General features: G+C 36.4%; 1 protein-coding gene across 1 annotated transcript in view; it reads right to left on the bottom strand.

Moving 5' to 3' along the window:
* Positions 1-16,982, bottom strand: part of ROBO1 (roundabout guidance receptor 1) — a 380,724-nt gene continuing 363,742 nt past the window's right edge. The window contains exons 27-30 of the mRNA XM_031672309.2: positions 16,015-16,167; positions 8,868-9,176; positions 2,964-3,160; positions 1-1,716 (exon numbers count right to left, since the gene is read on the bottom strand). Of these exons, the coding sequence (XP_031528169.1) occupies positions 1,702-1,716; positions 2,964-3,160; positions 8,868-9,176; positions 16,015-16,167 (674 nt within the window). The 3' untranslated portion in view covers positions 1-1,701. The remainder of the gene's footprint in view (positions 1,717-2,963; positions 3,161-8,867; positions 9,177-16,014; positions 16,168-16,982) is intronic.

The raw sequence follows: 16,982 nt of genomic DNA, 5'->3' as shown, positions 1-16,982 counted from the left end.
TATATTTGAGAACATTTTTAATAAATAATGTGACAAAATTACTTTTCTGATTATTGGATTTTCAGTATGCAAAATTATGGCTAAAAATAAGAGGCTTCTTACACGAACATAATGAAAACATTAATCACATGGATTGTTCCCTTAGTACTGCACACCTTTTCTATATAAATTTCAAATTATCTAAGTGAACACATTTAGTTTTTGGTGAACACCAGCTTTTGTGTGTGTGTGTGGTTCAGTTTTGTTTGGCTTTGTTTTCTAGTGGGGTCAGGCCTGATACCTATATATGAATAAATGTACATTTTTTCTTCAAATAGCACCAATTATAAAGTCAATGAATTTTATAGAACAACAAAAAAGGATCATAAAAATCTACAGTCAGAGGGCATCATTTGGCAAGTAAAAGCAAGTAATGCCTCTAGTGGAGCTTATAAGGAAATCTTGCAAGTTTCACCATTGGCCACAATAAACTTAAACCTTTCTCTCCTTAAGTCCAGGAAAAGTAAGAACCATTGAGTTCATGGCCCACAATAAAGTATGCACGTTACTTCACCATCTGTCATCATTCAAATATTCCAAATACAAACATAGAGCATTAACAAAACAGGTTAAAAACGCTTCTCAACATTTTTTTTCAATAAGACAAAAAAGGTTAATAGTTACAATGGTTTACAAATAAAGTTTAGTGATTGTGCTTTTAAAACCAAAAAAAAAAAAAAAAGATTAAAAACAGTGCATTACAAAAACAAAAATCAAACTTCCTTAAGTGGCACTTCTGAAAGTTGAACTGACACTACCAGAAGAAATTTAGGCCAGTTAAGATAGGGATGTCCTTATTCAATTGGTCATTAAAAACATCCATTTATTTGTAATATGTATTTATAATTGCTTTTTTGATTGAAAAATAGAACAAGGTTTTTGCTAGGCTGACTTATGACAATGACTAGACAACCAGAGATCCAACTGGCTTATCCCTACTTATCCAAAAGTACATTTCCAATAAGAATATACTTCAATGATTGAAAAGAAGACAAAATAAAGTACCACCAGGGGTTGCAAAGAGTATATATTTACAATGTTTTTACCCCATTCAAATTGATTGTGGTTGCTCTGCATTTGCTATACATTTTTTCTTCTCCCAGCAGAGGGTGGTATGAAAGACTGATTCTAAAATCATGTTAGAATGATTACATTTTACGTTTCAGTAAACGTAATTCAGAAGTTACGTTTTAATTTGCATTAGCAGTTGGTTATAGAAAGATTATATCTTGAGAGCCCTTGACATGAGGATGATTAGTCAATTTTGTGTCTTTGAACAATATTTTGCTGAATATTGGCTTGGTTTATAAGCAGTGCAATGCCATATCTCAGGGGCAAAATGCGAAAGAACTGTTTTGTTCTCTCCTGCTGGCTGATGACTGAAGCAAGAAGTCAAATACTTCCCTTGTTGGAAGTACGGTGTAATGATTTGTTCCAACAGCGAGGGGAATAGGGATGTTCTTCATTGGGATAGGGATCAAACAACAACAATAAAACCCCAATAAAATTTTAAAAAATGGTATTCCGAATAAGAGGAATAAAAACGACAATTTGTACACTCTGATTGCACTGAATATTTTATCTGGCGTCATATGTCATCAGATATGAGGCATCTCGAGTGATAATTTTCACATTAGCTCTCACAAGCCTCTCTGAGGGTCTTCAGCTTTCAGTTTCCTGTAAGAGAGAAGTTTTTGTTAAATGTGAAAATAAATCTCAGAGTACTTTCCTATTGTGTATTTATTTATATGTTTTTATTCTTATGGTTTGTGTTTCTTCACCCGTTCACTAGTGCATATTGGAAAATGCTCATGGCAACGTATTTACTTGTCAACTTTAGTTGGTTCTGACAGCAAATCCAATAGTTCTCTAACAAGTATTAAACTGTGTTCCTGCACAGGGTCTGGATGTTGGGGGGTGCGGCATGGAGAGAGGAACAGGAGTACTCCAAGCTCTCTACTCCTCAAGCCTCAAGTCAACATTGGAACTCAATTTTTATTGCTTTTATATAGTAGAGTTGTCTATAATGACTTTTGTTCCCCAAAAGGACTCTTCTATTTAAAAAAAAAAGTTGAAAAACAACTTTTCTAACAGCATTTGCAGGAGGAAAGTCTCTTATTCCAAAACTCAAAGTTAAAATACATTGGGCATCATAGAAAAATTCAGTTAGATGTAATTATAATTTTTCATCTTCTATTATAAAAAGTTAGAATTTAACGCTCAGTGAACAATCTGATGGCAAGTAAATATATTTGTAAGAAGAGAAATTTGTCTTCAACCTGTTTTTTTATTAAATGGAGAAAATACAATCTTAAAAATGGTAGGTGATTTTTTAATAAGATGTGATTTACTGCCAACTGTATCTTATGTTGCTATCAAGAGATTCCAACAAAGGAGTATATTTTTAACTCAAGAAGTGCTCTCCACCTGGGAGGTTCAGTTTCAAGCATCAGGGTCCCATTTTCAAAAGACTGAAGATGAAAGATAGTTGGGCAAATCATCCTCATTAACCCCAGTGATCACTAAGGTGGCAGATAACCCAGGCAAAACACCCTCACTCACACCCTATAACTCTGTCACTTTACTAGGTTTTTATAACCTACCGTAATACTATGAATGATAGTTATCTAGATCAATAGTTCTTATTTCCTAACAAAAATGTTTGCCATCTACATTTCCTATCTGAATATCTGTAGATGAATATGAACCCTAAATCTAAAAAGAAACTGTTATTACCTATTTAAAACTTCAGAACACATTTCAAGAAAATCATTAAATTCTCAGAATTTCATTTGCTGGTGTCGCTGACATTAGGGTTTGTGACAAAACAGTAACATTTCCGTAGACTGATGGATGTTTTTAACTTTGAGGCTGATATAGAAATTAGTCTTGTGTTGGGAAACTTGAAAAAAATTTATAGATACCTCTAATTCTTCATTATTATCTTCTCCTCTTTCATATCCTCCAAGAACTTGCATTTCTGCAATATTTCTTCGACCTACATTTGCTTGTTCCCTTTGTCTGCTTCCTGATCCTCTTGATGACATCGAGCTTGAAGAACTAGGATCTCTGGGGTTATTTGATGTCGGAAAAGTAGGTCTACAGTAAGGTAGAATATCCTCTGTGTAATGAAATACAATAAGTGCATATGAACACCACTGTACATTTTCATTGCCTAACGTGTCACTTCTGTCTCTACTTCTGAATGGGGAAACATCCATGCTTCCGAGGAATAACAGGATATTTCACAACAGTAATGAGAAAGACAGCACTGCCTTCTGAAAGTGAAAGTGACAACCTTGCTATTTTCCAAGCAGTGGTCAGGATTTAGGTTGATTATACTCATAAGCTCTTGCCCACCTCAAACTCACTTGGGACCAATACCCTTAAAAGAGGGAAACCAGACCTGAAGTCAGACATAGCTTCCAGTTCCATCCTTCACTATGTGATCTCCCATTATCTTAGGTTTTAGTTTCCACTTTTCTAAGAAAGTGATAATAGTAGCTACACCCAGAGGACTTGCTACTATTGATGTGAAAGGAAATGAGATAGTGGAATCCCCATGTAAACTATGAAGGATTATAAAAAGGCACTGACAGGGGAAAAAAAAAAAAGCCCAGTCTTCCTGAATCACCAAAACAGAGCCAAGCCCAGATTCACTTCCTAGACACCAAGATGCCAACCTCCATTTTAAAATCATATTCACATTGTGGAATCCTGAATCTCAGGAGCCGACATCATTGCTAGCTTCAAAAATCAAGCCACTCCAGTTAACTGTCGTCTCCTGAATGTCTATCTCCATAGGACTTTAAATTTGGTGCCATTTCTATTGATGTATCTTCCAACTGCCCACTTCTCTCCAAAGTCTGTCCACTCTACCATTTGGACACCAAACACACACACAAAACCTCTTCTACATGCCCTTTTGTTTTCCTCCTCCAAATTCTTCTACCTCCGCCTTGACTGAATGAAATCTGATTTCCTCGGAAGTTTCCACTGAAGTTCCCTGCAGTGGAAGGAGGAAGGTTTGCCTTCAGCTCACTAAACCAGCTATAAATCAAGGCTCCTCCACCCCTAAACAAAAACATTCTCCTTCTGTGAGGACAAAGCCATCAAGTTATACAGCCTCTCTAGTCCCCCCTGATGACAACTCTCTCTTGTTCTATCCATCACAACTTTCCTTCTTAATCCAGACTTCTAGCTCTCTGGGGTTTCAGAGTCCACGAGGACCACTATACCTGGACCCTAGCTTCAGAGTGCTTGGTCCTCTCTGACCTTCATCTTCTATCCCTGTTTCATCAACTCTTCTCTTTCTATTGACTTTAGTTTTTGACACACTACAATATGATAAAATATCTCTTTTGCTAAAATCTTTCCCTTAAGCCTGTGCTCTAAATAAATCAATCCTTTCTTTCCTCATTGTTTAGCAAAGCTTCTTGAAAAGCAATTTGGACTCTCTATTGATAGTCACAACTCCCATTCATTTTGTATCCCACTGAAATCTACTTATGCCCACATTACTACAAGGGAACCGAGAAAATTCACTGTTGACTTTGATAATGCTAACCACATTTCCATCCTCATGTCTCTGGACTTCCCACTGCCCTTCCTCTGAAAACCACTATCAATTTAAGCGTTTCTACTCTCTCAGTTCCTACTTCTCCTTCTTTCCTGGCCAGTCTTTTGTGGGCTCTTCTTATGCAGAATCTCTTACACGTTGATGCTCTGCAGGTTTCAACTTTTAGCTTGTGTGTGTGTGTGCGTGTACATAAACCCATATTTTTTACCACTCACCCTGGGTGATTTCATCCATTCTCACAGATTGTAACCTTTTCCAGAGTATAGCTGTCATGAGAACAGGTATTTTTCTCTGTTTTGTGTACTGACATACTCTAAGCTTGACAGATAACAGGTCATCAATAAATACTTTCAGTGAATGAACGAATGGCTTTACTACTTTATCATAATGCGTTCTTAATTTACATGTCCAACTCCTGAACTATGCCCAGTTGAACACTTCCTCCTGAGTGTCCCTCAAACCCAACATGTTGAATATTGACTTCACATGCCCACTCCTCAGAGATTTCCTCTGTCTTCCCTGCTGTAGCTGATGACGTCACTAACCACTGATAACCTAGGACAGAAAACCAGAATTATTTTAGAGTCTTGCCTGCCTTCCAACAACCCTCCCATACCCCTTAAGTGTACCTTTTCCACCCATTCAAATACAAAACATGTAAGGATGATTTTAACTCTAAAATGTTTCTTGAATTTTCCCACTCACTTGGCCTTGCTCCCTTTGCCTGGTTTATATTCTCTACATCTTCCTGGGGGTTGTAAATGTCTTCCAACAGGTCTCTGCCTCTTGAGTTATTTCCCTCTAAACCGACTTCACTCAGCAACCACCCTTGCATAGGAACTACAGGCTCTCTATGAGTTAAGCTTACATTTCCCTCAAGAGCTTCATCTTTATCACTTTTACTGTCTAGTAATAATGAATTTCTTATGGTCTCCTGAAGGTACTTCGACTTTTCATGCTGATTTTCTCTCCCAGAACAATCTATCCATCCTTCTTACCCAAGCTAAATTCCACTCATCCTGAACACTCAAGCTTATAAGTCACTTATGCCAGGAAAGATCAAGAAATTGTTCTTAACATTCTATCTCCCAGAAGACGGGGCTAATTTTCCTTTCTCTGGACTCTCGAGTATCATGGCACCGTAAACATTATACCAAATATGAGTATATCCGTGAATCCACAGATTGCCTGTCTCCCTCTCTAACTATAAGCTCCTTGAGGTCAAGGTTCATGTTTACACATAAATCTCAGGACTAGTACAATGCTTAATAACACAGTAGATATTTGATATACGTAGAAATAAATCGAACTAACTAGTAGATGTCAGCAAAAATAGCAGACATTGAAGTTTAGAAGACCACTCTCTTTAATTAAAAAATAACCATTTGTTATATATGTAAATCAGGGAACCCATTTTTTATTGTAAATAATGTAAATTGACTTATGAAGGTGAAAATTATAGCAATGCATAGAAATGATCATTTAATGACACATACAAACAAGGTTACAGTTCAAATGAACTTGGAAAAGACAGACATATAAAATAATAACTGCTCAGTGTATCTCAGTGCTTTCCGAGTTGTTTCTAGATTAATGATTCCAGTCTTAGTTCTTTAGTTACAAATATTTTTATAACACAGGGGATAACTTACTAAATTTCTGAAGATTGATAAAAAACAATTTCAGCTCTTTGTTCTAATTCTGCAAACCCGAGATCTTTCTCAGTGTGTAAAATTTTCTCCTGAAAAATCCCACTTACTTTGGAGGAAGGTTGCTTGTGAGCAGCAAACTGGCCCCTACTTTCAGGCCAGATACAAACTTCAGAATTTACATCATGACATTCGATTTATGAATCAATACTTGGAGTATAATCACCAAAAGTTAAAAGTTCAGATCATCTTTGGCTTAACTGAAAAAATTAAGTTATATATTGCAAACTTTAGGTTGTGGTGATGTCGCTAAGTACTTTGTGGTCACTTAGAGGAGGCATCTGTCCAAAATGCACAGCCTTACGCATCTCTTCACTGCTGAGTCCATTCCTGAACGAGGAATACAGGCTTCCATCACAGAACAAAGTGAAACTGTCCTCCAATATTGAAAGGAAGTTGCTAATGAGCGGATACCCATGATAAACAGAACAACAGACTGATGTCTCATCTTACCAAACACATTTATTAAAATACAGTTGTACTTAAAGTGCACTTACAGCCTTCTAAGATTTACTTTCTCATCACTCTTTCCTGACTCCTCCATCGATTTCCTTTTCTCTCTCGTATCTCTTCTGCCTAAATGGTTTCTTCTCCTTTGTCTCTTAAGAATATCTGAGTACCCTATCCTAAAATTTCTGCCTTCCTGTCAAACTCTGTCTCAGTCTCTCTTCTTCTTCCCAACCTTCTGCAAAGAGCCTAGACTCACCACCTTCCTTCCACAACTTCCTCACTTTCCAACCCACTACAGTCTGGATTCTGTTCTGCCTCCTCTACCAAAAACAACTCTTTTAAATATTACTCACAAAAAGCATTTTGCAAAATCTGTGTGTCCTCCACTCATCCTCTCACCCTCTACCCCCAGTCACATCTAACTTTCACTTCTGTGGCATTTTACATTTCTTCCTACCTTAAAATTTCCTACTCCATTCTTTCTAGGATACTATTCATTTTAGTTTGGATAGCATGATTATTTTATATCCCTGGGTGGGTCCACCTCAGTGTCTGTTTAGAATAAAGAACGTATGTAAGTATATATGTATTATGTATTTATTTTTATTGAAGTTTAGTTGATTTACAATATTGCATGAGTTTCAAGTGTATAACATAGTGATTCAATATTTTAATAGATACACTCCACTTAAAGTTATTATAATATAATGGCTCTATTCCTTGTGCTACACATTATATCCTTGTAGCTTATTTATTTTATACATAGCAGTTTGTACCCCCTTCCCTATCTTGCCCCTCCCCCTTTCCCTCTCCCCACTGGTAACCTTTAAATACACTCACCTCTGACTATGGGGTGCCAGAGAGAGCTCACACATTCTCACAAGAGCCCTCTGTACACGCATCTCTTCCCACCTCCGCATACACTGACTTCATTTTAGCAGCTTGAAACTAGCCTTTGTGGGAGTAATTAGACAACAGAAGTATGCAAATGGCTACAAAGAAGGGATTTGTTTTGTTTTCTTCCGGAGAACTGATGGTTAAACATTAGCCAGTATATCACTGCTGCTAATTTACCTCTTATAATTCAGTTTTCACCTCTGGGTTGCTGGTTCTAAAATCCACTCTCTACCTACAACCTTCCTCCTGATCTTTAAACCTAGTTCTCAAATTCTTATTGATTTTCTTCGTATCTATGTTCTTGTCAGCACCTCAATCCATTCAAAACTGGAATTATTTTTCCCCAAGACTTTTACCCTTTTCCTCGCTTTTTAACATTGGTTAGTACAATAGTGCTCCACTAGTCATACAGAGCCATCTAATTAACATTTGAATGTTTCTTTTACTCCATTAGTACATTGTGCTTTTTTACATTCAGTTAGTCCCCAAGTCCTATAGGGTCTGTCTCTGAAATGTCTACGTAGGCTGTTTCCTCCTTTTAATTTGCACAACTATTTTAATTCAGGGCTTTCACATTTTAGACCTAGATTATTTTGCAATGTTCTGATACCTTCAGCTACCCAACTCCAGTCTCTTCTTTCACAATAGAGTGCTGGCAGTTATTTTTTTTTTCAAAACACAAATCTGATTATGTCATTACATGATCAAATTCTTTGCTGGCTCACCACCATCCGTATCTTAAATCCCAAACTCTATAAAATAGAAGTCCTGGCCTTCCCAATCTGGTGAACCACCTTTCTAGTTTTATCTTTTACCATTTGTCCCTGGCCCCAGGCATCTCATTCTCCAGACAAAATAGAAATCAGTATTCACCAAACATTCATTTTCACACTTTCATGTTTTTTTCTCCACTTATTTCCTTTGCCTGATAACCCCCTCTCCCAGTTTAACTTATAGAAATCATACTTTCCTTTAAATTTAACTCTTTAAAATTGGCACCTTGCCAAGGAAGACTTGTATAATGTCCCATATTAGAGCGAACTGTATGTAAATTATTTGGGTCCATGCCTGTCTGCACTGCAGAGCAAATTTCTAAATCTTACCACTTTTCATGTGGCCCCAGAGAGCCTAAGAGTGCACCTTGCAAACACAGGTTTGATCTATATTTATTGGCTGCTAAAATAAATCAGTACCTTGGATGAGATGAGTCTTTGCTGGTGGAAGGTCTCGCTTTGCTGCCTTGTTTCCTCGTCCTTTCCCATCATTTTGCTGTTCCTGTGCTTCTCTGGGATCACCTGGATTTGGTCGCATATCAGCGACTTGTCTTCCATCCAATGCTTCTCTCCCCTTGTAACTGCCTCCTTTTCTATCTGATGGCCTGTCTGTTCTTGCTTCTACAGAAGGGAGTTTTGGCACCATTACAGGTCGCACCTCCAGCTGAGCCTTGGACTGGACAGTGGGTGACTTTATAGCAGGAGGTGGCACGGGAGGAGGAGGAAGATCTAAAAAGAAAAATTTTTTTAAATACATAGTTTGCCACTTATAAAACTGTCAACATTAGTATGATCATTAGAGTCACATTCAACTGTGAGATAATATATCTTAAATGAACTGGAACAACTGAAGGCAACCAAGGAATAAGACAGCTAACAATTTTAATGTACAATCACCTTTATCTAGCATAGAAATACTCAATTATAGAGCTAGAATTTAGAGATTATCTAGTCTTGGGATAGCTAATATGGGCACAAGTGCTATAACTGTCTCTCCCCGAACCATGGCAGACCTTCCTAATTGATTTCAGCATAATGTTGCTGATCCCAGAAGCACACCCTTCGTCTTCAGGCAACCACTTCAAATTGATTGAGGTTGGCACTTGAGTTGAGACCTGTTTGTCATCTCATATCTAGCCTAAGCCCATTCTCATTTTGTAGATAGAAAAACCCAAACACATAGCTCGTAAATTATTTTTCAATCTTAAAGGTAAGTATAATCAGAACCTGGACTAATGCCCTCAGATTCTTAATTTCTGGTTCAGGTTCTTTATGCTACTGTTTCATTCTATTGCATGTTCACAATCTACCATTCACTGATGGCATCTCTCTGCCTTGTATATGCAGCCAGAGGTTTTAAACCAGATAATCACTGGTATAAATATACTAATTATATCTGTCTATCTATAGTTATATACTAATATATTATATATAGTTGGACATTATATATATTTCAACCTCCTATTTTGTAGACATACTTAAATATAAAAATAAACATAAAATTTGAGATCTAGAAAATTTATTTTCTTTGGGTGGTGCTGTCTTTTAAAATGACTCATGTCCACTCCAGGGAGGAGACACATATAATCTAATAACTGTTGGTAAGTTAGTAGAAGAACATGAATAGATTCTAGTTTGAGGTTGTTCTGGCTGTAGTGTGGAGGACGGATTAAAAGGAAAGGTGTGAATCACTCAGTAAGTAAAGACAGGAGATAGAATGGAATTGGTGGTTGTTCAGATGGATGTGTTTCAGAGACTTTAAGGAAAAAAATCAATATTAATAAATGATCAATGGAATATAATAAGGGAAGACTACCTATTAGATAACTTTCAGGATTTTTGCCACAGTTGACTAGGTGCATGAGAGAAACATCACTGAAGGTGAGGAATACAGGGATGAGGAAGAGGTGATTTGTGAAGGAAGAGTATGAGTTCAGTTTTAGGCAAGTGAATAGGAGGAAACTTTAAAGTATCCACACAGAGATGTCTAGGAGGTTGTTGTACATAAAATCTGAATTTAAATACAGGTCAAAACCAGTGATATAGAGATTTGGGAATCGCCGTGTAGTTGTGTAATCATGACCTTAGAAGTAGTAATGTTTTCATAGTCAGAGAGAAATGTCTATATGATAGAGTAAATCAACTGAAAACATTCATAAAACATGTATTAAATGCTTAATATTACAAAATTAACATTAAGATTTTCAACAAAAAATATACATTCTCATGGTAAAAATTCAGAAGTACACAAGGACTTGAAAGTACAACATCTCATTCCTCCCTCCTCCATTTCAAATTCTGATGCAGAGACAATCAGTTTGACTAGTTTTTTATAGATTATTCCAGAAATTATTTATGCAGATAAAGCAGGGCTACCAAGCTACATAACCATTCACATAAGGAACTATGTAGAATGGCCATATCTGGGATTGCACAGAGTGCCTGTCTGCCCACCGGCATGTGGTAGACCTCCTTCTCAGTAACATAAAAGGAGTTGCACTTTCTTCACCTAAATGTGTAGTTGTATACGTTTCCATATATACACATATAGCTCTACCTTATTTTTTAAGTTCACATAATGTTCTGATTTATGAATGTATCATTATTTATTTACTCAATCCCTAAAGAGGAATATTTAGGTTGTTTCCAGATATTTTACTATTATTGGCTATGGTCCACTGATTATCATTTACATATACCAACATGAGAAACTCATGAATATTAAAATTGCACCTTGAAAATTCTTAATATAACAGTGAATTAAAGGTTCTAGGAAGCACCAGTTTTAATCTAGTGTTCCTCATTCCTGTATTTTTTTTAAAGAATTAATCCTTTTTTGGTCCTTAAGTAGATATGAATTTTTTAGAAATACAATTTCTTTTGACATTATCTGCTATAACTAAGGCATCAGAATTCACTGTATTGGTTTTGAAAGTGGAAAGCTTAAGGTACCATCTTACTGCCAGCTGTTTTACGTAGGACTCCATTACTAACAGTGGTCAGGCTGTTAGTTGCATTTTTTGTTGCTTTTAGTTAGCTCACCATGTTCAACTTCCATATAAAAAGCCTCAACACTTTATCTAAAATGGTGGCCAAAGTACAGTCAACAACACTAAATTTCCAAAGACTCTGGGAAAATAAAATTTTTGTCTTACAACATAGACTGCCATTGTCACTACTGCTGATTTTCCTCCTTACTAAACACGTTTTTTTAATAATAACACTTAAAAAAAGTACTACCATGAGATTCTTCCCTCATCTACTACTTGTTTATTAAAAATAACCAAAAGGAGAGAGTTAGAAGACAGATTGTACTGAGTGGCTTAAAGCTAAAAACCCAAGGCCAAGCTATACTAAGTTCAGACTGAGCCTGGAACTGGCAACAGGAGGAAGAGAAAAGTCTAATTCAGACCATACCTGGAAGCAGAGGGAGTGAGTGACTGCAGGCTCATTTCTACACGATCTGCTTGCTACAAATTTAAATCAGATTGCAAATATAGCTTATCAGAAAGCTGATGACTGCCACTATCATCAAACCATAAAATAACTAGGTTTATCAGATGTCAAAGCTGATGATTACCACTATCATCAGATCATACAAAGTCTTGGGAATCTACGACTCTCAAGACAAAATCTACCACCAGGTGCTCTATAACGGCACTGTCTGTAACACAGATAGAAAGAGACAAAAAAATCCAATGATGAGTTCTAACTTCCTGTATATAATTGCCACTGTATCTAACTGACAGAGGGGAATCCTGGTAGGTTTAATCTCTTGTATAAACAGATTACCAAATAAATTCTTTTTTAGGTATTGTAAAATAATTACTGAGTTAAATCAGGGATTATCACAGTATAAACAATTCTGTATTTCATATAGTGATAAATAGTACTTTCATCCAATTCGTACCACTAATAGCTCAAACTGAATTTAACAAATAGGATCATGAAACTCTTATATATGTATAGGCTCTTTCTTTATACAATCACATAAACACCATTCTTTATACAAGACTCTCCAAAACCAATATAATGTATATAAAGTAATACACAAAAGCAAATCCATGGAGACAATTCTGGCTGCATTACCTTGCTATGGAGGTCCAGCACTCTCTATTGGCTTAACTGCTTAAAGTCCCAAGACCTTGTAATTAATGATAAATCAAGTCAAAATAACATCATTCCAAAGAGAGTGGTGAATTTATAGTTTATGAGAAGTAGAGCTGGAGAAATAATGCAAATTTGGTTTTTAAATGAAGTGTGTATGTGCATCAGAAAGGGCTGAAGAGGAGGGTGGGAAGAATCTATGAGAAGGTCCTAGAAATGCACTTAAGCTTGGCTTTAACTCCATAAAAGTCTGACTGATAGATATTCATATATTTTAATCCTATCCTTCATCTGGGCTAAACTTGGAAGTGGCCAATATGAAATAAATGAAGAGTTAGATTCTGCCTGTTGGGGTGTCTATAGCATGTAGCCCTCTGCTTTGTAATGAGTACTCCCTGGTGTTTATGAGGCCCAGCATTTACCTGTAATACAAGGTGTGGCCACAGTGCCATGGATTAGGGGCTGGTGTGCTGTTATGGGCTGAACTGTGTCCCCTCCAAAATTCATGTTAAAGTCCTAACCCCCAGTGTCTCAGAATGTGACTTGCATTGGAAGATAAGGGCTTTAAATAGGTAATTAAATTAAAATGAGGTCCTCAGGGTGGGCCTTCATCCAGTCTGACTGGTGTCCTTACAAGAAGAGGGCACGTCCACACACTGAGGAAAGATGAAGTGAAGACACAGGGAGAAGGTGGTCATCTACAAGCCAAGGTGAGGGGCCTCAGAAGAAACCACCCTGCCAACACCGTGATGTTGGACTTTTAGCCTCCAGAGCTGTGAGGAAATACATTTCCGTTCTTCGAGCCACCTAGTTTCTGGTACTTCGTCATGGCAGCCCTAGAAAACTAATACAAATCTGACTGATAAGGATCATCATAAATTATTCTTTATCGGTTAAGACATAACTGCTCTTGAGCTTTCTTTACATAGTTCACATAAATTCGGCAAAGGAAATTGATATTTCGAACAAAATATATAAAGCAAAGACACTACACACTCAGGACTGATATACGATATACTGAAAAGGGTTCACAGAGGAAGTCTATTGACAATAATCAAATTCATCCATCATAGCTGATATATTTTAATCATTAAAAAGCAAAAATGAAAAAACCCTTCCATGTCTTAACTATATTTAATTCTCATTTACACGATTGGCAGCTTTTTAAATTCTCTTTCCCCCTTTCCCTCTCTTTTTCAATAATTGTACAAATTATATCTGCCATTGAGTTTCTTCATGAAATGGATTGTGAATATTTTTTCAAAAAATATGAAAATGATTTCTGATAAAATTATTTCTGTTTCCAAGCTATAACTATTATCAAGAGTATGCACATTGTTTTACTTAGTGCATTGTGAAGTATTTGCATTTAAATTATTTTAATCAATATGCATTATGGAAATGTATAAAATAACACATAGCTTTGTTATTTTTTTCTTTAGCATATCGGAAAGTGTCCAGAGTTAAATTCAAGACTTGTTAGTACAATAAACATAACTAAAAGACAGATGGTTATCAAAATGCTAAAAGGAAGTTAAAGCCAGTATTTAAAAAACAGCTTTAGTTAAATCTCCATTTTGTCTATTTTTGTGACTTAGAGAAAATAATTACTGGCTTCTACACTGTAGTATATACTACGGAAATTCTGCATAATCACTTGTGAAATGAACACTTTTTGAGTGTTAAACAACATTTCATATGAACTTTTTGGCTTTACAAATATTTTAACATATTTCTTTGGCATTTCTGATATTAACTTAGAATAACTTGGTTGCTTCATCATTTGGTTAAATAGCTATTATTCAGGGTTTAGTTAGAATTTATATTTAATTATTAAACACACTGAAATAAGTACCACAGAATGCAGGACAATAAATATAGACCACAATTTTCAAGCATAGTGTAATTTATAACTGCAATGCTATATGCCCTTTAACTGGCATGTTTACATTATTTAAAGTATTTTTTAAAGCATCACTCAATGCCAGAAGCCCCTCAAAACAAGTGTAAATAAGAGGTAGAAAGAGCTACACAAAGCTTTAGTCCAGATTTTCTTCCTGATGTATTAAACCTAGATGTATTTACATCAAGGTTTGATGTTTGACCAGTTTTTCTGTTAGGAGCACTCTCTTCTAGATAATAAAAACTGATAGAACAGCTATAAAACTTGTAAAATGCCATTACAGGGGTCCCATAAATGTAAAACTGCCAATAGAGTTTGGGGATTTACACCTAGTGTTTGTCCCTTCACAGAGGCAAACATGCACAAAGCCACGATAATAACCCTTCAAGATCAGATAATATTCTGACAGCTCAGTTTCACTAACAAAAGAGTCCTGGGCAGGATCCAGGAGGCCCAGGTGCGCAGTGTCATGCCAGTATTTAATGTAGTCTAGTATCAGATAGATGCTAGTGAGAGAAAATACTCCGAATAAAGTACAGATTACAGCACGGACAGCCACTCATTGCAAAATTACTAGTGCTCATCCTGCTGTGAGCTTTGTATTAAATTTTTCTGTCAAGTGGCAGGAATCACAGGGAGAAGTGCCTCAGAAAACCCTCCTTGTAACCTTGGATAAGGATCTATAATGTTAGGCTTTCATATGATAATGGCAAATGATGCCCTTTTTGAAAAATTGCTGACTGGTAATGAAAGTTCTAATCAGATTGTGGTTGGAGAGGACCAGGAGGTGGGCAACGATGCCCCCGACAACCTTCTTCCCCCACCCCTTTAGCAAATTTAGCAAACTTGACAAGATGGGTGAGTCTGAGAGAATTTATCTTACATGAATTTCCAACAAAGCCCGTGGGGTTGTTTTATAAAACGGGAAGGTGGTGGTTTAATAAATGCTGGGCCACCTGAGGCACTTTCATTAAAGGCTTTCTCTAGACAACATCACAATGTTTGCATTAGTCTCCTGTGCTCCCTGGAGAATGTAAGCCTTACCTCTTCAGTGAGAGTCAATATTGCATGTGAAGGCATGGAGGAAGATGATTCGATTTGCCTTCTGGTGCACAAATTAACTGTTTGTAGCACCACTACGGTTAGAGTTAATACCCAAATGAGTTTATTGTCTTCTCTTTGAATGCAAAATTCCCCAGGAAACAGAGTGAGGACACTTTGGAAGAGTGTCAGTGAATCTGATGAAGGTTAACCCTACGCTATTACTCCAACAACAATAATGTGTATTTGTTTAAAACTATAAAATAACCTTTTAAGAATATTAAAAGTATTATCCACTGTTTTAGTTTCTTAAATAACCCACTTATTAGAACACTACAGGGACTTGAGATGCCTGACAAGATATGGAAGTCAATCATTCCTATAAGCAATACGAGGCTTACCGTTAATGAATTTTTAATGTAATTTCTAATGTCAGTGGATGCATTTTCAAGTCACAGAGAGCCAGGGTAGAGAGGCGAGATTCATAGATGTTTTCATCCATTTCAATGGACTTACCATCTGTGTAGGCTTCTCTGCGCAGATGTCCTGGCTGGTGTTTTTGTTTCTTGGCTGGTCTGGCCTTCTGAACTACAGCAGTGCTCATGTTGCTGTCTGTAGAGACAGGACTTGTGGGTCTAGGGCACTGAGATGTAGGGAAATGTCGGCGGCCTAAGGAAACAAAATCAGAGCCAAGCTCACCAATGCATTTTGATTTAACAGTAATAATAAAAATAAAACATTAAACTAGAAACATCCCTAACTTTTATTTTTCTTTTTCAGTTTTATTAGGTAGAATTATTACAGTTCGACTCTACATACAAATTATATTGCATGTAAATACAAATATGCAGTATAGTGCACATTTTTTTTTAGTTTATATATGTACTAATTTTTATTTTCAAAAAGGCTTAAGTAAACTATTCTAGCACATAGCAGGATTTTTGTTACTCTGCTTGAGCTGTCCACTGGAAAAAAAACCCGAAAAGCATTTTTAGGCTCTTTTTTTTAAATCATAGTATTTTTATTCTGTTAAAGTTCTTGGTATTTATTAAAGAGAAACATTCTGATTATTTTTGCACCTAGCTTCACTGAAGTGCTATTGTTAAACTGAAATACTAATTAAATTTTTGCAGAGTACATCCAATGTCTTTTTTGCTTTCTCAAGAAGAATAGCCAGAGTCCTTAAGAAATTCATGTTCTCAGAATGAACAGTACGAAAGACATTCTTTATTTTAATTAAGTGCATGTTTGTGCTAGTCTTTGAAGAAAGACTCCTACTATCTTAACACATCATCAGGTATTTCCTCTTAAGGTGGCCTGAAATTAAGCTGGTTCACATATGTAGACATGCCAAAAACTACCTATACGCCTTTTCTATTACCAGACAGTTACTTGCTGGTTCTGGAGATTTAAAGTGACCCCTCCAGAGAGTTCTGTGTTTTTTGGTGATGGGAGAGGTGTTTTCTGGTTATTTGGTTTTGCAG

This window comes from Vicugna pacos, chromosome 1 (genome assembly GCF_048564905.1).
Source record: "Vicugna pacos chromosome 1, VicPac4, whole genome shotgun sequence".
NCBI classification, from domain to species: Eukaryota; Metazoa; Chordata; class Mammalia; order Artiodactyla; family Camelidae; genus Vicugna; species Vicugna pacos.
Note: the sequence above shows the minus strand (reverse complement) of the source record. Positions and strands in the feature narration are given on the sequence as shown.